General features: G+C 40.8%; 1 protein-coding gene across 1 annotated transcript in view; it reads right to left on the bottom strand.

Annotated features, from left to right (window-relative positions):
* Window positions 1-7,247: 7,247 nt before the first annotated feature.
* The window catches only part of GALNT12 (polypeptide N-acetylgalactosaminyltransferase 12), an 85,121-nt gene continuing 71,116 nt past the window's right edge, over window positions 7,248-21,252 (bottom strand). The window contains exons 9-10 of the mRNA XM_048839472.2: window positions 15,564-15,719; window positions 7,248-8,979 (exon numbers count right to left, since the gene is read on the bottom strand). Coding sequence (XP_048695429.1) covers window positions 8,842-8,979; window positions 15,564-15,719 — 294 coding nt within the window. The 3' untranslated portion in view covers window positions 7,248-8,841. The remainder of the gene's footprint in view (window positions 8,980-15,563; window positions 15,720-21,252) is intronic.

Genomic DNA, 21,252 nt, shown 5'->3' with positions numbered 1-21,252 from the left:
TAGTTTTTTTGCTAGAAAATTATCATCTATTATTTTATTAGAAACTACAAGAATGTTTTACTAGTAGCAGGATGAGACCTGCAGCATATGTCCCCCAGAATAACACAGGTCTTCTTTCTACACATTACTGGTTGATGCTTAAGGAGGTGCTTAGGCTCATCTGTTTTCTTATTTGGTGGTCAACAACAGGTCTATACCAGTACCTCCTTCTTATGCTTTCTTAGTTAGCATATTGATTCATAAGCACAGCAGGTCCTATGCTTCTGAGTTGTCAATAAGTCTAAAATAGGTAATGGCATCTTTGATGTAGAATGCCACCCCCCACCCCTGCTGCCTGCTCTTTCCTTCCTAAAGAGGGTATATCCAGTGATTTTAGCATTCTAGTCATGTGAATCCTCCCACCAGGATTCAAAGTAATAACAATTTTGCCAAATATCTGATAAATTATTTCCAATTTCTCTCATTTGTTACCTAGTCTTCTGGCACTGGTATACAGGCAGTTAAAGAATTTATTCTCTTTACATTTCTTGACACCTTTATTACATTCATGATATCTTGAGTGTGAATTATATGTCTGAGCATACAATGGGAGATGGCCCAATACTCTGCAAAACGAAATAGTCCTATGTTACACAACTTACCAAGACAATGATTCACCTCCAGTACCTTCTGCTGTCTGTTCTTGCTTTGTGAAATATGAAGTATCTCTCAGAAGATAACCTGTACTTTCTTCTTCAGCTCCCTTTTGAAATCCCTGAGGTTTTTAATAATCTGTGAAGTATCAGTGGAGCCATGTAATTCATGCCAGTATGTACCATACTATTGTATTCATAAATGTGTGCATACAACTGCATGCTCCTAACTTTAAAAATCTCTCCTTAGACGTCTTGATAAGTGTATCTTTATTTCTTCACACCCTTCCAAACTGTGTGTATTACAACAAAATAAATCAAATTAAACTACAAAAAATCTCCAATTTAAAAGTTTTTAGAGCATCCAAATACAATAAAATAAAATTAAAAGGTGCATACTTCCATTTGAATTACCAAGCTAATAGCATCAGTTGTTTTTAAGCATGATTGCACAAAACAATAAAATAAGAATTACATAATAAAATAAAGTAAAGGAACACAATTCCATCAGTCTTTGTTAGGAAACCAACATATATTTCCCCTTCTTCAGAAATATTTACTCAATATACATAAAAACAACAGTAAAAACCAACAGTTTACACAATCTTTGTGTTAGCACAGCAAGTGGGAGACATTGCTTCCAGTTTATTGCTGACCTATATAGGTACAACAAACCCTTTTGTAGTCCCAGTGCTCTCATAGAAAATTCAACATTCCTCCACCATGGAGGGACAGTAGTCATTTCTCGTGTTTTGTTTTTAATAATGGGATTATTTCCCATTTTTTGATGTACAGAGAGTCCAGCCAGCCCGTGCCCCAGTGTATCCAAGGCCCACAACTCTATAATGGGTTAGCTTCTGTTCAGGGAAAACAGAGGAAAGAGAACATAGAAAAATATAGAATAAAATAAATTGGCCAATGACTTCAAGAATGTAGGATAAGGAGACTCAGGATCCATAGGTATATCCTGGTCTTGAGCAATTAACCCTTACCTGCTTATGGATTTCTAATTAGTAGCTCCCAGAGAAGGGAACCCACCTGCCTAACAGTCAGCTACTCCCCAGCTTCATCACCTTAAGTGGAAGTGGTAAAGACAGGTGCTGTCTTCTGCCTCTTTTTAAATGGCACTACTCTGTTAGAAGCTTTTCATTATCTATGCCAGTGGTTTTCAACATGTGATCTGCAGACCTCTGGGGGTCCACAAACTATGGCAAGGTGTCCGCAAAAAGTAGTTATTACCATAGAACAGTGGTTTTCAACCTGGAAGCCGCAGACTATGGCTAAGATAGCCAAAGGGATCTGCACCTTCATTCAAAAATTTTTAGGAGTTGAAAAATGAAATAAGGTTGAAAACCACTGGTTGCAATAAACAAATCCTTTGAAAGGTGACTTTCTCCCTTTTTCTCACCCAAGAGTACATTTTTCCACTCATGGATAAAAGCAACCAGAAAAAATTCAGGGTCTTCTGGGGTGTGTGTGTGAGTAAACCACCTTACCTCACTATAGAGATGCTTTTCTTCATTATGTGTACAGAGAGAACAGAGACTGTAATTAAAGCAGAGGCTGGCCTATCCAGTCTAAAACCTCTATTTTCACTGGATTGTAAATGTTCCTCAAAGCTGAGCTGAAAATTGTCATGCCCTATATCAATCCAAGGCATTTTCCCCCTGAAAACATGAGGAAAATCTGTTCTGCCATTTCTGAGTTCAGGCAGGTAGAAGGAGACACTTTTTCTACTTTAGAAAAGTATGCTGTCTTTCGCACTCAACTCAGAAATGGATGAATTCTAAAACATAAAGGAAGATGTACTGATAATTCAAAACGAACTATCTTCAAATTTTAAAACCATTATTAATGTTTGAAAGTAACATTCTGGCATACACTACTTTTTAAGTTATAATTTTTCTGATGTACTTGATGTAGGGATATGTACTAATATAAAGAATTAGTATAGAGATTGTCCATAATTTTGGTAGTCTCTCCATTTCCACATCTAATTATGGTTTACTTCCCACACAATGGGTCCAGTCCTGAAATATTTTGTTGCTAGTATGCTACTGACTACCATGCATAGTCTCATAGAACTCATTTGGACAACTCATATTTGTAAGCATTACATCCAGTAGTAATGACTTACCAGATCAATGTCCGAATGAAAATCAGTTTGTAGTCATTTTAGTTTGTTATGATTAGGTATTGTTATTCTGTGGATTCTGACAATATTCCCTCTACTACTACCCGAAGTTAACTTGGGAGGCATACAGAAACTATATTGATACAAAGTTAAGGTTATCATACTGAAGTTCATTTGCCAACATTACCAATATATAAGATTTTTATTGCTTCAACTGTGCAGCTTTATGGACTATATACATTGTACTGTACGTGGAATATAATCAAGTTAACATGCTATGGAAACCTTAATTTTTTATATACTGATTTCTGGGCTTCACTTTTCAACCTTAATGTTACAGTAATGTAGTTTTTTCATTAACTCTTCTGCAGCCTCCCAGCACCTGGGAACCCTCCTTTAAGAGTTCTGGAGGCAACTATCAAAACAAAAGTGTCTCCAGTTGAAAAGTGCTTCCTAAGTTATTAGGCTTAGGGGGTCCCAGAGCCAAAATGCAGATACAGAACCTCCACGTGATGGCACTGGCTTTGTGTAGATTTCCTGTGAGCTCTGGGTGAAGGGCAGTCCCACTGAGGTCAAAAGCTGCCCTCAGTTTAGTGGGTCTTCTTAAAATGGCTGCTGTCTCTCATTTTACTCAATGGGGCTGATGCCACAGGCTGTCCTTAGCAAATCTAGGATCTGCCTTCCACTGTTCCTAAAGTGAGTGAAACTCAGCTGCCCATAGCAAAGATGCTGGCCCCTATGCTGTCATGAGTCAGAGGAGAACACTGGGAGGAGACGAGGAATTGTGATGGTAGTTATCTTTGCTAAGGCAACCTGCAACCTCAGTAGCAGTGACAACAATGTGAGATGGTGGCCATTTTGAAAGAGGGCAACTTTTCATAAGTTTATTTGAAGAAGACCAGTATTCTTCTGTGGAAAGATGAACTTGAGTTTTAAAGAATTTTAAAAAATCCGTAATCTTATTTCCCACCCCAAAAATATCCTTTGTACCATATCTGCACTTTGGACTAAATAATGAAAGAATCGTTGGGCCAGAAAGAAAGCTTCATAATGACTCAGTAGCCTGTGGTTTAGTGCATGGCCCTGGGATGTGGGAGACACAGGATCCAATTCTCCTGCTTCAGTCACTTCTTTATTTATTGTCCACAGTGGAACAGCTTTAGCAGGAGAGACCGAGGGAGCCCTTCATACCAGAATATGCCGTAGCTCAGTAGCTGGGGCACTTGAGTGAGAGGTGGAAAGACTCTGTTCAGATCCCGTCTTTCCCTTTCAGGCAAAGGGAGGGCTTGAACTAGGAGGTCTCTCACATCCCAGGTGAGTATCCTAATCCATGGGCTAAAAGGTGCAGGAGAACCTCCCCATCAGCTTCTTGCTAAAACAGCAAAGGTTTGCAGCTGAGATGCCTGAGAAGAAATAGGTGTCTCCCTGTAGCCTGCATTTATGCCCATCTTTAAGAGAGGGATTGGACATAGCACAAACTTCTCAATTTGTCGTCTCATCTTGGCTAGCTTAGATGAGGAGTGGTCTAGGGTGTTGACTTTTACAAATCTCAATTAGAGCAAAACTTCTCTTTAATGCAGACTCTAGCAGGAAGTAAGATTGCAACAAATACTGGAGCCGAATACCCTAGAGATGTGATGTTCCAGGTAAGGTGTGCAGGCTTTGAATGATTAAACTGATGGAGCTCAGTTTAGTAAGGGTCTGTCTGCATAGGTAAGGACTTAATTGAGGGTTAGCTACTTCTGCATAAGGCATCATTAAGACTTCTGTTGCAGGATATGTTTAGCAGCAAAAGGAAACTTAGTGGTAGGGAAAATCAGGAAAAACTGCATGTATTTGAGAAATGCAGCTTTGAGAAATTCTCCTCCTGGTTTACCCTTGCAAGCCTAGATCATGGCTACATGCATAGAACCTAGAGCAAGACTTTTTAGGAGTGGAGGTAAAGGACCTAGCAGAACAAAGAACCGCTCTGGTTGTGTTATGATAATCCCTTAAAGAAAAGCTCTAATTTTGTTATCCATTAGGTCTTTGAGGGAAGTGGCAATCACAGAAGACATAGTCTTATTGACCCAGTAAAGGGAATTAGAACCTACCTTAGAGCCAAATTTATTCTTCTGCTTTTCCTTAGGATTTTATGCAGATTAATATAGGCCTGCGAGTAAATATCCATTCTTCTACTGAGCAATGTGCAGTCACTGCCTCTTCCAAAAAAATTAAACAGCAGGAAAGAATATCTTTCTTGTTTTGTGTGTTCTTAAGGGAAGCCTTAGAAAAGGAAAAATAACACAGAGATTTCCCTTCTTGAACTGCCAGCTCCCTGTTCACTTTCAGGATAATGTTATCAATATATCCAGAGTTGCAAGTTCTAAGTCCTTCTCACAAGCTACATGGCAGAAGAAGAAAAGAGGTCACTCCAACCCAGGAGGAAACAGGACACCTCGTGGTGTGTGTGTGTCAGTTTATTTGTTTTATTCTGTTTGAAGAGGTTGTCTTGGTCCCTTTGAAAGTTTTTTTAAAGGAATCCCTTCAAAGGTTAACCTTATGACTGTGACACAGGCTTGTTCTGTAAGTTCACCAGTGTGGCAGGCAGAGCTGAGACAGCAATCTCCCTCCAAGTATTTACCATAGAGTTGTTAAGGAACAGTCCAGAGACTGTACTGTGACTATGAAAGCAGCCTCTCATGGAAACATGAGCCCCCAGGGGGACTAGAATTCTCTGATGAGGCCAAACAGACACAGAAGTTAACAGAAGCTAGTGTGGCATAGCCAGATTCAGGATGATTGGAACGAAGGCCAGGGATGGACAGTGTTGAGGTCAAATAAGCAACATTTTATTCAGGATCATAAAAGTCTCATGATTGACAAGCATCCCATGAAAGGTCCCAGGGTGGCTGGAGTAATCTGTGGCATGACCCGGGTGATATCCATATGTGAGAGGATAAGGGTAAAATGTTAAATGGCCCTGCCATAGTACACATGCAGGCTGTGGTGTGCTTATCAATACATGGACAGCTTCTATTTAAACAACTATATATTTATATATTACAAAGCACAGCAACGAGAAGTTGCTCTAAGCTTCAGCCAGCCAAAGCCTGGTCTGATCCCAGCTATCCAGAACCCTGTGTTTCAAAATGGGGGATAACCTTTGATTTCTGTAGGCATACCTTACTTCCTTACACGACAGCTACTGCACACGTAGAGTGGATCCCCTTCGGCCATGATTTGGCCACATGCCCCACAAGGCCCCACCTTGCTCCCTGGCTGGCGTTAGTCTTGGTTGTAGCTCCACCCTCCCCTTGACACATCAATCCGTTCTCCACCAATGAGGTGAAGCCAAGAGTTCTCAACCCATCCCACTTAGGACTGAAGTCCACTGAAGGACTGATTCCCAGCCAGCCATGATCTCCCTCAAAGGGAACAGAATCTTACCATTTGGTTAAAGGCACACTCTGTCCAGGCAGATGCTGGATTGTGTACTGATCCTATAGCCAGGCACATTACTAGGCTACTGGGGTAAGAGAGGGAGAAGAGAAGCAGCAGGGGGCCTGGCACACACAAACCCTAGAGTCACCAGCTGAAAATCCCCATCAAAGAGAAGACTGCTATGCCATAGCTATAGAAGTACAAAACTGGTTCTGTGAGAGTGCCCCGACTTCTAAGTAAAGAGCCTGCAGTGCCTCAAATTTTTATCCCATGGTTGCTTCTGTGGTGAATTTATATATAGTTACCTCGTCGTTTCCTCAAACCAGAGGATGCACTGTGTGAATAAACAGAAGTTTTATGCAATTTTATGTTACTGGAAACCTAAACCTCACTGCTTTTCTTAACAGATGGTTCAGATGAGGCAGCAGGATTTCTCCCTGTACAATTCTGTTGTGAAGTCTGTTTTTCCTTCATCTTTGCATATCACCACCTACAGGTGAAATCCTAAAGTCCTGACTCCCAGGTGCTACTAGCCAGTGAACAAAAGTGCTAATGAGTTTGAGCCTCTATTTAGTCCCTTCACAACTACTGCAATGCTACCTCACACTTTTATTTTATTGTCTCTTCCTCTCTTTCTCTCTCACGCACACAAACACAGTCAGTTCCTTTATTTGTTCCTGTACTATATATACTGGACTGAAGCCACTACCCTATTTCTTTGTAGATTTTTAGGTATCAAAGGACAAATTCAATAGTAAGCCTAATGGCAATGTAAGTGGGTAAGGAAACAGTTGTAAATGGTTAGTGATAAAGTAGTGTAATTTACACTAATTTGGGATCCAGCAGGTGACTAAAACTAGTGCAATTTGTATACAAACAGGGAGAGCAAGGAGAGAGGTTATAAGAAAAAAAGAACTAACAAGAGTGTAAGATAGAACAGTTGTCTTTTCCTATGAGCTTAAATGTTGGAAGGATCAGGGCCAAAGATCAGAGGAAATTCTAAGAGAAAAGTATTGAGACCGCAAGAAAGAATTACTTACAAAAGAGTTTCTAAACTATTAATTCACAAATTATTTTATTAGATCCAATATCAGTTTCATCAACCAAATCCACAGAGGCAGAATTGTAAAGGTGCTTATAAAAACATTAGTTTTGCTACAATCTTGGAAGAACCTACATACATATCCTCTAAAGGCACAGAGTCCCCAACAATCATAAAATAAGTATGCAAATATGACATGAGTTCACCAGGATTCAGAAAAGGTATGGATGTTTATATGGATAACAAGAACATCCATGATTACAAAAGTAAGGATAAAAGAATAAATGTAAGTATTTTGGAAGAGATATAAACACTCATGCTTTAGCACATAAGTGGACCTCTGACAGAGATAAGGAAGAAACTTGCTTTATGGGCTGAAGCATCTGTTCCTTACCACTGTCAAAGACAAACTACTGGACTATGATAACTTGTCTGATTTAATATGGCAATTCCTATGCACTAAGCAGACAACGTCTTGTATAGATGCTAATTAAATATCCAGACTTTCAGCAGGAATGTACATGATGAATTGAACAGCTTGTTATTCATAATCAAAATTCTTAGAAAACAATTACAATCACGAAGACAAATGTTTAGATTAGCATCAATTACAAAAATTATCACTTAAATGTACTACAAAATAATTTGTTTTAATGATTTTTGTAGAAAAGGAGTGCATTAACAGTATCAATGAACTGAAGTTATCCATTTTTAAATGTATTTGCTTAATAACTGAACTTTGAATTAAAGCTTTAGTGTGAGTAATTATTACTATGAGTCTGATCTTGAACGATTTGTGCATGCAGAACTTCCATTTAAAGTACATAGCACACACTTCTAAAATTGGGCCCCATATGAATTTAATTTTTCCCACTAAGTCATTTTTAATATTGGTGCTTTATTTCTTAGACTAGTAAAAGATCAGTAATTAATCACTAATTTTACTCCAAAGATAACCTTAAGCAGTTTTATTAGGAATCTGTCAAGTACCATGAACATTTAAAATGTTATGACATTCAGTCAAATATGTGCAATCTGGAGTGTTTGTGCAAAATTATTAGGACCTAGTCTGGCTTGAGATGTAGACGTGCAACTCCACGTTGATTTCAATGAGATCTCTGCTCAACTTTCACATCTCAGGGCAGAATTTGACCTAAATTTACATTTTTGGAATTTAAAAGAAGAATCCTTAACTAATATCTGTTCAAAAGCCACCACTGTAGAATGTTTTAGAAAAATAAACATTTTAAAGTTACTGGCAGGTAGCATTAGTGCAATTACTTTCACTTCCTTACTTGCACACAGTAGGTTAAAAAAATATAGTCACGTGTGGAAAAGCATAAAACATTTTAGAAACAGTATAGCTGCCAAGTAAAGAGAACAGTGGAAGAGGAGATTTCTGCAGCACAGTTTATTCACAGTGCCCGTTCAATAGAGTTCAACCCTTAATGTCTTTTAGTGCTCCAGAAAACAAGGTTTACAACTTGTAAACAAGTTACAACTCTTTTCATACAAAAATAGATCAGCTATGTAATTTTTCCAGAGATTTCCTAGCTCTGACTAGAAAGTTAACATTTTCATATTCAGCCATACAGTTGATGACATCTGGATCAACTTCTTTCTTTGAAGAACCATTTTTGGTATTCTGAATTGCTACATGGTCGCAATAATGGTGCTGGATTTCCATTGTAAGAGTTAGACTCGGCTTGTAGGCACTTCTGGGTTTGTACATGGAACAAAGTACCATCCTACAAAAGATGATGGAAAATTATGATTTACAGCACAGTCGTAAAATTAGAGTTATTAATTAAATTTTACCGTATTTTAAATGTAACAGGAAACATCTATATCTAAACTTATACTTTTCCTTAAGAGCACTGCATTGAATCCAAGGAGCCTGATGCCAAGGTCAAAAACTGTGTCTTTTGGGTTTACATGAATGTTGCTTTGCAGCACTGGGGCCCAAGAACCTCAATTCCTTTCTTACTGGCACAAGCTGTGGATAAAGGAACCTACGGGTTTCTGCCTCGTATGACCTTGTTTGACAAAAATCCTTAGCTTTTTGCTTATTTTGTAAATAGTTTTTATTTCTGTTGGTAGTTTTAGGAATTCTGTATAATTTTTAAGGTAATTTACTCATCTTGTTTAGGTGGCCATACTTTTAGTTGTACCTCTATTCCAGGTGTGTCTCTTGCCCAGAATCTTTGAGAAGTTAGATGCCTATTTTGCTCCAGGGTAATGCAAGCCTTGGATGGATGCAAGGTCTGCCAGCTCTTCATACACAGAGTCCCCAAGGAACTTCAAGCTGATGCTTAAGGCCTTCTGATTACAGGAGTCTCGAGTTCATCCAAGCGAACCTCAACTCCATCAGCAATGCCTGCCAAGAAATTAGGTTCCTAGGAAGCTACATATCCAACTGTGGAGAAATCAAAGTCCCCTTTCCCAGTCCAGGAGGAGGTTCCAGGACCCAGCTGTTTCCAGGTTATGCCACAACCTCTCTTAGCTCCAAAAGGCAACAAATACCTCAGATGCTGGTGCAGATGCACTGGTTCTGAGGGGAAAACAGGTTTTTGCTGGTGCTCTGCTTCTTTGCCACCAGTAGTGGACTACTTGTTACATTTTAAAAATCAAGGATTCTGACATCCATCAGTGTCAACAAATCTGCAATGTTGGCCTATCCCCCTCCTGTTGAAGGCTTTTCCATCTTCAGCCCATGGAATCCAGGTTCCTGAAAGGGTTGACCAATATCTACTAGTTTAAGTCCCAGTGCCAACACAGGACTTAAACTTCATTCGGATCAGGCTGCTGGGAAGGCCATTTGAACTTTTGTATGAGTGTTCACTGTGCCACTTATCTATAATGGCCTTTCTAGTGGCCATTATTTCAGAACACAAAGTGAGTGAATTGCATGCTTTGATGGCTTGACCCACCACTTACTGTTTTACAAAAACAAAGCAGTACTAAAAGATTATCCTAAGTTCCTCCCAAAGGTGGTGTCAGAGTTCCTCTATGATGTTAGCTTGAGCAGACAGGATTTACAGTACTTATGCCACTCTTCTGCCCATCTTCTGTCTGGGTTGCACTGCTTGCTAGTCTCTCATGAGCATACGAAGAAAGAGAAGAGAAGTTACTTACGAGTTACTGTGTATCTTTAAGGGGTGCTTCTGCATATTCATACTCTCTATCTATCTCCCCCCTCCCTCAGAATTCATACACATCTCTGGATTCTGGGGTTCAGAAGAAAAGAACTGAGACTTACACTTACTTCCCTTATCTAGCTTTAAGTCCCCAAACATCTGATGCCTTGCAGCGATGCTTGTACATGGAAGACTGCAGAGCAGGCACCTTCAATCTCATGAGTGTGAACATGCAGAGGCATTCCTCAAAGAACCATAATTACTGGTAAATACCCCCTTTCTAAGGTATGCTAGTTCAATTAAAAGAATGGACCAAATCCTGCACTATGATCACATGCACAACTACCATGGATTTCCATGGTAGTTATGTGTAATTTGAAGGCCAAGTTTGTCTTAAAGAAACTTATTTCAATAGCTGTGAATTTAGGTTTAGATGAGCATGGTAAAAGAGCCCAAAGAGATTACTGACCCCTAGACACAACTCCATGTACCCCAAAGAACACATTCAAATGTTCACCATTCCCCATAGGTGTCTTGAAAGTTGGCCAAGATATATACAACCAAACCCTACAGATAAACACGCTGGGACATTACACCACCGAGTTAGTGAAATTGGGCCTGTTTTCAGTTGTTAGACATCCACTTGTTTGGATATGCTGGAATCTGGGCAAACTTTCTTCATTAGCTATGACCTAACTAAAACAGGGAGATTTGAAAGTGAGAATATTTACTGCCTATAAAATTGGAGTTCTCCTAATAATCGGTCGAAAGATGCCTCTTTTGTTTCCTATATTACAGATCACACTATTTTGAAAATAAAAAAAGCAAATTTATAGTGCACACTTATCAGATATCATTACAGCATATATTATACAACTTAAAATACATGCCCCTTAAACAGATATCTTTAGAAAGGGAATTAAAGAAAAAAAATCTATATAATTGTTCCCATTACTACCTAGTTTCCTCTTACAAACAGCCTGATCCTGCAAGCCTGTGTTTGGCGCTCCCACTGACTTCAGTAAGAGTTTCTGCAAGCAGATTGGGTTCTCGGTGGAATTTTTCATACATATAATGAACAAGGTCTCACAGAGGGCTTGTCTACACAGTGGGGTAATGCACACAAACATGCTGAACACTGATTTGCTCTGTATAGACCCTGCTGGTGTGCATTAAAGGTTCCCTACTGCACTTTAATGTAGGACCGTTTCAACGGCAGTAAATTACCTTGGCATGCACCAACTGCATCTACACAGAGCACTTAATGAACAACATGCTAGTGCGCTTTAGAAATCACTGTCATGTAAATGTGTGTTACCCCACCATGTAGGCAAGCCCAGGGATGAACTATTAACAGTTGTCTATTGCAAAATGCAAAAATTTTCTGATTTGGAAATAATTCTGGTAAAACATTGCCATCTTGTATAAATTTCAGCACAAGAAAAATGTAATTATCATTGACAGCATAAAATTTGTGGGCCAAATCAGAGGTCCTTTTTTAGTTTTTATTCATTATTTACTTAGGACCTGATTTAAAATCCATCAGCGTCCATTGAAAACTTCCCACTGACTTCAATGAGTTTTGGATCAGGCCTCATGTCTTTAAATCAGGCAATTACCATCGGTTTCAATAAGTGTCACAATATTAACGGTATTATTATACATTATTACCAACATCTAGAGTATACATGTCAGAACATAATACTGAACCTAATAACATCCACACACAAAACCATTATGTTGTCTAATGGCTAAAGTTTCTCACAATGAACAACCAACATCACAAACATAAATATCTAGGGAAACAACATTTAAGTTCTGTTGAAAAACAATACAGCTACTTCACAGCTGCTTATGAAATGCATCATGTTTAGCCAACATATGTAACAAACATCATAAACAAAAATGCAACAAACAACCAATTCTGCTCCTGTAGTGACTGCAGCCTCATCTCTTCTTCATTCTGTTCCTTTCATTTTTCTAGAGAATGATTCTTCAAACTCTGATTCACATCATTAAGGATTCCCATAATTATGCCTCTACATGGCAAAATGCATTTCCCCCCCTTTATATAAGCTTTTCCTAAATGCTTTTTAATGACAGGCTATGACCTCTGTTATCAATCTCTGATAAATTAGTGCAATTTTACAGTTTCTTATCAATTCTATCCTCCAATTTTACCTCTGTCCTACCTTTTCCCCTAAAAGAGTGTAAGAACTTTCCATTCTACAGCTGGAGATTCTCAGTTTTGGATGCACAAAACATCACATGGGGGCATATGACAAATGGCAGTGTTCTAATTCCTCTCCTAACCTGCTCAAAAAGGCTTGTGCATGCTGCACTGGAGAATGGAAGAAACAATGTAAACCACATTTTCCATCAGCTGACTGCAGACCCCACAAAAGAGTCTGAGCTCCTATTTTAAATGCAAAAAAGAACCCAACCTTAATTATAGCATCATTGCTGCCCTGTCACACTACATTATTCAGTTGAGTAATTTTTTCAGTAACAATTCCCAGTACAAATGTATTATTATCAGTATTTGCGGTAGGAGGTCACCTGAAGCTCAAAAAGGGAAGTTAGGTAGGAACAGAGGTGAAAGTAAGCCGGTACGCCCCGGTACGGCATACTGGCAAGAGCCGGTGCACCATACTGGGTCAGCCCGGCTTCCCCAGGGGGCAATTTAAAGGGCCTGGGGCTCCCAGCAGCGGTTGGAGCCCCAGTCCCTTTAAATTTCCTCCAGAGCCCCGCTGCTGGAGCCCTGGGGTAGTGGCTGCGGGGCTCCGATGGCTATTTAAAGGGCCCAGGGCTCCCCTGCTTCTACTGCCCTGGCCCTTTAAATAGCTGCCAGAGCCCTGGTGTCGCTACTCCAGGGCTCCGGGGGCTATTTAAAGGACCGGGGCAGTAGAAGCAGGGGAGCTGCAGGCCCTTTAAATAGCCCCCAGAGCCCTGGGGTAGCGAGGGCTCCAGGGGCTATTTAAAGGGCCGGGGCTCCAGCTGCCTCTGCTGCCCCAGTCCTTTAAATAGCCGCTGGAGCCCTGCCGCTTCCCCAGGGCTCTGGCAGCTAATTAAAGGATGGGGGCAGTAGCAGAGCCTTGGGCTGCTGCTGCTACCCTGGTGGGGGAAGGAGGGGGGGGGCACTTATCTTACAGGGTGGGCTGGGGCTGGCTCTGACCCCCTCATCCCCGCCCCTTCCACCCTAGGCATCGCCCCTTCCAGGGGCCAGAACTGGCCCCAGCATGCCGGTAAGTCACTCGACCTACTTTCACCCCTGGGTAGGAAGGGACAGAGTCAAAGAAAGCCTTGAAGGTGGTGACTGGTAGCTTAAATGTAATGCAACAGAAGATGGGAAGCTAGGGTAGGGATTCAAAGGGAATGATGTGATGAAGTCAACAGCCATGGGAGAGGATTTTATTGGCTCAAAATCAATGCATTAGTTTTAAAAATAAATGCTTCTGAATGCACTGAACTTGGAAGTATTTCAAATCACATTTTTTTCAAATCTTGCTTTTTCTGAAGTGTCTGGGACCCATTAAATATGTGTCATCTTAGGATAGGTCTACACTGCACACTCCTTATGGCAGCACATAGAGTACATACACTAGACAAACCTCTAGCATGGGTATAAATAGAAGTGTAGACAGTAAGGCATTGCTTAGATAAGTAAAAACACCTGAACCCTGTGGGTATGTACCCAACACAGCTCTCTATATGGCCAAGCAGTCCCTTCCCCATCTACATTACAATTTTTAGCAATGTAGTGTCCCGGTGGGAGTCTTTTCCCGCTGCACGGAAAGGCTCTGGCAGTGGGGATAGCAGCACATCAAAATGTGCCCTCCTCTGGGCTGAAAGTGAAAAGTGGGGTGGTGGCACCATTTTGATGGACTCCCAATACTTGTCAAAAACTCCATACATTACACTGCCAGAGGTGAAGATGGTGAACAGGCACATTTCGATGCAGGGCACATTTTGATGTGATGTGATGGGGAAGGCAGCAGGGACTGTATGGGGAGGGCTTGGGTGAAGGAGGTTCTGGGGCATTGTAGATTGGGGGGTGGGGGAGCAGGATAATCAAGGGACTGTGAGCTATGGGGTATGTGTGACGGCTGGGATAGCAGGTATGCTTCCTGGACAGCAGGATGTGGGAGGTATATATTGGTGGATAAAAGGATTGCGGGGGTAACAGGGACCATGGGGTGGCAGGGCAGCCTTGGGATACCCAGAGGTTGGAGGAAGTAGGTATGGCAGCAGGAGATGCTGTCGATATGGGCAAAGAGAGGGTAATACAAGTGTTGTATAGGGGGACGTATGTATTTGAATGTAAGGGGAAGGGGATTTTGGACAGGGGAGGGCAGAGAAGAATGATGGGCAAGTGAGTGGGCAGGGATAGTTGGGACTTCAATGAGTGAGGCATAAGGTCTATGGAGGCAGCAGGGAATTGGCAAGGAAGTCTTGGGACACAGAAAGATAGGGACAGAACGGCAGGAACAGCAACAGGCACCGGTGTGGGTGGAGGCAGAGGCATTTCTGTGGTGGGCGATGGGGTTGGGAGACAGTGGTATGGTGAAAGGAAGACGGGGAGACAAGGGGTGTGTGGAGACAAGCTGCTGTGTGTGGGGGGGAATAGGAGCAAAGAGACTATGTGGGGGATAGATGAATGAGGGTCAGGTGGAACAAGCACCTGAAATACTCTCCCAGAACTGGTGCGTCACAATGCCAACATAATACAGTTGGAGGTACTAAGACAGGAGTGCCAGAGGTGCCGAGTGACCCTGCAATCAGGCACCATCAGCACAGAGGGACTGGGCTCATCCCACAGCCCGTTTTCCCAAGACTCTTTCCCCCACACATATCATCACTCACCCTGCTCCCTCCCCCATGGCCACACCAAGACTCTTCAGCCAAAAATGGGCCATTTAAGAATTTTTTTCTGAGTCTCACCTGTTTTGTATTCAGATAGTAAGAAAATTATGAATTTTTGTGATTTGAAAATGGACTCGCTTCCAGATGCTAGCACCACATAACAGGTAGGCTACTTTTACAAACAATTAATAACATAATTTTGGATTGACAGAAAATTCATCAGAATGGTTTCTATCTAAGAGCTCTGGATGTAATACCCCAATCCATATACTGGGTTTGTGCTGCTTGCATGATGACCAGAAACAACAAAGTTAAAAAACTGACACGCTTACCTCTCTGAAAACAAATTTCTGATTTTCAGGAATATTTTGAACACTGTCTTGACACAAGTACATTGTCAAATAGTCAGTCTCGGAATCAACTGCTGCACAGGCTTCAGGCTGCCGGGTGTTGTAACGTAATTCATTATGAGATGTATATTCGAAAAACTGCCAACCCCAGAGAGGAAACAAAGGATATTAATTTTACATGTGCAAACAAAAAGCATTTTATTAGAAAAAAGGATGCAGTAAAGGTAACAATTTCCATCTATCAATGTGCTAAAAAGGTCACTTAGAATTTTCTGTTCATTTAGAGTTGGAGAGAAATTCTGTTGAGAGTTTTCATTCCAGGAGTCTTTACTACTAGTACTTACTTTACTTTCTATGGGAAATCAATCCTGCAGCAGTATTATCACCACATATTGTTTCTGGTTGCACCCACAATGTGCTAAATGCTGTACAAACATGAAGGAAAGCAGAGTTCCCTACACTGAAAAAGTTACAAATCTTACAGGTTGATTTAAAAGTTTGATTGTAATGCAATAGTTTTTAACCCATATCATCACTACAGTGGGATGGAGACTAGTTTATAGGTTGAGATTAGGCCTCCATAATTTTAGTGTCACAAATAATGCCATTTTTAATTAAAGAGTTGGTTGCTCATTGAAACATTAAAATGTTCAGTTTGATCAAAAACTTGTTTCCAATTACTGTTTACAGTATGCAAGATGAAGTACATTTCACTACATCAATTTTCAGGATGATATTCTAAGCAAAATTAGGTACAGTTTCTTTTAAACATAAATAGGATTTTAAGGAAGTTGTGTGGCATTGGTTATTGTATGATATTCTACAATCCAGTTTTGATTGCATTCCTGAGCAACTCACTTCTTGTGCCAATAAGGCTGAAAACACTGTAATGGTAATAATTGGGGTAATAGAAATTTGCTAGGAATTCTAAAAAAAAAAAAAACTTTTTTCCTGCTTTTCCTGGAGCTACAGTGATGTTTATCATGGATTTTTGCCAAAATTTGGACTTCATCAAAGGGGACTGGGGAAGTTTAAATAATTATTTGTATTTAGCATACTTGTAAATCATCTTGAGCACTATTGTGCATGGATATGAGGGATGTTTAAATTGTTTTAGGGGGACTAAGTTATACTTACTATGGTAAGATAAGAGACTTATCCACCACAGAAAATATCATACACATTGTTATCAGTGCAGCTGCCCCAGTGTTAAAAACAGTTTAACTGACAGCACAGAAGAGAAAACCATTTACAAAACAGTTTTAGGAAGTATGACTGAGGCTTTATGGAAGCAAACATACCCGAAACAATTGAAAACAGCACCCAGTGTTAATATGTATAAAATATTCTAGTGTAGAAAGATCAGGGAAAGTAATTTAAAAATACTTTAAAAAAGTCACAGAAGAGAACTGCTGGAGGACCACATTTTATCAATCACATAAACTTCCAGAAGCCACATTGCAAGAGCCTGACACTTTGTAACTGACAACTAGAACTTGCCGGAAAATGAAATTTCTGTTCTGTGGGAAATGCTGACTAAAAAAAAAAAAGAATTGGAACGAAATGTCGAATTTTCTTATGGAATGAAAATTTTTTATTTGAAATAATAGAAACATTTCATTTTGATAATGCTGAAACATTATAATATAAAATATTAAATATATAATTTTAAAATTAATGTAAACAAGATGAACTGAAACAATAATATCGAAACAAAACATTTTGACATTATTGAAATGAGAAAGTAGAAACTACATTTTGACTCACCCTCCCATAACATTTTGTTGAAATTGACATGTTTTCCAACTAAATGTCTGCATTTTTATAAAACTGCATTTTCTGATGCTAAACTGTTCCACTGAAAAATTTTCAGCCAGCTCTACTTGCAACATGGTTTACACCACTTTTTAAAGAAGGTACCAATCATCTCAAATATATGAATAATGGAAATATCAATAGTCATGATTAGCACACCACACATGCCCATGCAGGAGAGTCAAGTTATATTTCTTGATTTTATTTTTTATTCCCTCATGTTGAGGACACTGAACCCCAGGAGATCAATTTGAACCTGGAAACAAAGGCAGATTTTGAGCTATAAGAGTACCCAGAAAGACTTTGGGTTTTAAGGTACGCTGTGGCTCTAATCACACACAACGAGGGGTGGTAGGTTTGTCGCCAAGAGCATATGGCTCCCACTGACAAAGCACTGTCCACACTGGTGCTTTCTGTCCCTGAAACTTTTGTCATTCAGGGAGGTGTTTTTTCACACCCTAAGTGACAGACGTATTAGTGACGAAAGTGCCAGTGTAGACAAAGCCTTAATCAGCTATTGCTGGGAAAGGAAGAGTGGTGAGGAAACTATCTAGAACAAAGACTGTAGCTTAAGTTAGGTCTTGGCCATTAGAAAGCGTATTTTTACTTTTGTTTGTTTGTAACCATTTCATCCTTTATTCCTTCTACTTGGTATCACCTACCCTATGTCCTTCTGTTAAGAAACTTGTTTTATTTTTTACTGTAAACCAACACAGTGCTATGTTTCAAGGGAGGGGTGTGTTTACCCCAGTTAAGCTGATAAACTGTAATGCACTGACTCTTTAAAAGAGAAATTAACTTAATATCTTCCATGAATGTACAGTGGTAGGGGCTGTGCATTGCAGAGAGACGTCTCTGAGGAGCTCAGGGGCTGGAGTTCACTGATTGTTCAGGCACAGTTTGGGCTGGCAGAGCCTTGAGGAGTTTGCTGGTGAAGAAGACAGACCAGCGGGGAAAGGAGCTGACACACAATCTAATCTCCAGCAAAGTTCACTCTTGCTGAGGCAGAGGTAACACAGTGGCTCACAGCTCTGGGTGCCCCCAACAGCATGTTACAGGAATGAAGGAGGGTTGTGCAAGTTAGGAGATTAGGCAAGGGAAATACATGAGGTATTTTAGTTTGGGTGATGGGGGCAAAGAAGGAAAGGCTTTCTCTAGGATGTGGCAGGGCTCATTAGCTTGGTTAGATAATAAAGTTGGGGATGATGTGTGTGTGTGTGAGATGTGGACTGCTGGTCCCTAACTTGTATCTTTCCCTACTTCTTTCTCATAGACTTCCAGCCTCCACTCCTCCATTATTGAAACATTCAGCAAACACTCCCTATCAGTGTGGAACTACTGGGGTAGTTCCTGGGGTGGCTGATGTCCATACTATCCTCCTTCTGTCAGTGGTGTGCACCCTCACCAGGAGTACTTCCATGAGCTGAGAGCCACAGCCCTCAGCTCCCTGCCAGGAGCCCAGCAGTCCCCTTGGCTGTCGGCTCCTAGTCGGGAGTGGGGGTCAGCCACCCAGGCTTCTCAACTCCCTGAGCGGGGAGCCTCTGGTCAGCAGCCCAGCTGGGAGTGGGGAGCCGGGCTCTAGCTACCTGGCTTTCTTGTCAATTTCATGGCTTCTGGAGCCGTGAAACTGACAAGACAGCCAACAGAGGATGTAAGTAACACATCTGTCTACACCCACACTGCATCACCCCAACTACACTGACATAAGCAATATGCCTCTCGTGGAGGTGGAGTTATGATGTCAGTGTAGTAGGGCACTTACATTGGTGGGATAGGGCAGTTGTGTGTACACTGACATAATTAGGTCGACATAAGCTGCCTTATGTTCCCTTCTCAGGGACCTGCTCACAAAACCAGAAGGCTTTTACATTCCACCCTTCCACTTCCCATTTGTCTAAAACTGATCAGTTGTGAAACAGTAATGTCCAGCTGAGCCTAATCAGTGCTATCTCTCACCACTGGTTCTTAACCATACTGAGAAAGGCACTGGACTCTTGAGGGTTCGAACCCAAAGGCCAGCTACAACCCGTCACTGTGAGAAAACTTCCCAGACTGGAAGTGGTGTTCAGCGTGCTTTCAGACTTGCATCCAAGCAGATTTGGCTCCTACAACTCCAAATAATAATGGATCAGCTACTGCAGTCAACACTGGCCTCACCTCCTTTCCCCAGTGAATCCAAATATCTTCCTTCTATACCCCACTCAGACTGATGCCACCCTCCTTATAACTTTTAGCCCAGTGGTTAGGGTAATTACCTGGGATGTGGGAGATCTGGGTTCAATTTCCCCTCCTGCCTGCGTGGAAAAGAGAGTTGAACTTGGAACTCCCATGTTGCAGAAGAGTGTCCTAGACACAGGTCTATGGGATATTCTGGAGAGGACTCCTAACCTCCTATGTTAATGCTGTTCCATATTATTTTTATAAATAATTAAGTAGTCATTGGAGCAAGGACTTGAACTTGGGAGTCCCACCCCCTTGTGCACCATTAACAAATTCTGGTGACCTCTTCTGTGAGTGCCCCCATGTTTTGGAGCAGGGAGTTGAAATTTGGCAGGGGGTGGCCTGTCTGTTGGGGATGTGCCTTTTACAGTTCCTGTTGACTACATAGGAAGACTGGGAGCCAGCAGGGGGCATTATATCGTGATACCTTCACAACAGAATGAGAGTTAATTTTCTTTTATTTCTAATCAAGAAAAAGAATAATTGCAAAATGTCATCCTGTCACAATAACCTTTTAAAAGCATGAAAATAATAGTTCTCTCTATTGGTTTTGCCCTTTTACACTGGCATTTTTTTTTCTATTGGAACAAAGCTGAAATTAATATGTTTTTGTTGAAAAACTTTCATTAGAATATGAAAATATACTAAAAAGGAACAGAAACCCCTGACTATAAAATTACTGGATGAGTGCGTTTTGGAGTTCATCCATTCCTATGGATGTGATTATCTCTGATGTCAATCCATGGAAGTAGTCACTTCTTCCTAACAAGAAACTAGCTGACTAAATTATCTGTTTATCTATTTCATTAATCATCTCACTGAACTACTCTTTTGAGACAGTGTGTTGCAGTAGGAGATTGAGTTGTGGAACAAGAAAAGGGATGACATTCAATGTGCTTAAAATCTAAGATGTGCCTAACCTCACCCAAATCCCTTGGCTTTATGATGTATGACTACACCCCCACCCTTCATCTGTCTTTATCTTCAGGGCAGGGACTGTTTCCTGTCTTTAGAAAGTACCCACACATTCTGGCCTCTGCTGCAGCCTAAACAACCAATACTATTAAATACTAACACTGATAATATAGCTACTTGTAATAAATCTTACTGCCACATGATAAATCATAGCAGGAACAACTCTGTTCTCAATTAAATTCAATGGAAGTTTGGGATGCTACCCCCCCCCCCAAAAAGAAGGTAAAATGAATTCTGTATTGAAAGTTTCCCCTTGAAAATAGGTTTGCTCATACCCCTTTATATTTTAATTTTCTTCATAGTCAGACAGTTTCCAGAAGTTTACAAAGGTTACTGGTAAACTGCATGACCTTCCTCAACTCTGGTGCTCCTCTGAAACTATTTATCCTTCTTGGAATAACGTGTCCCTGTTCACCTCCCCAAACCCAGCCACCTGCCCAAGTTTTCTAGTCCCTCCTGCCATACATTTACATTCCTCTACCTTTCAATCACACACCTAGATATTTTACCACCCCTTCCACAATGGGCACACCGTACCTCCTCAGTCCTGGAAGGAACCAGAAAACATACCAGGATGGCTGATACACCAATATATCAGAAAGAGTGCTGGCATGTGGAGACACCAATCAGTCCTCATTAAGCTATGCGAAACCCCAGCATT

The sequence above is a fragment of the Caretta caretta genome, chromosome 2 (genome assembly GCF_965140235.1).
Source record: "Caretta caretta isolate rCarCar2 chromosome 2, rCarCar1.hap1, whole genome shotgun sequence".
NCBI classification, from domain to species: domain Eukaryota; kingdom Metazoa; phylum Chordata; order Testudines; family Cheloniidae; genus Caretta; species Caretta caretta.
This window is presented reverse-complemented; position numbering and strand designations above follow the sequence as displayed.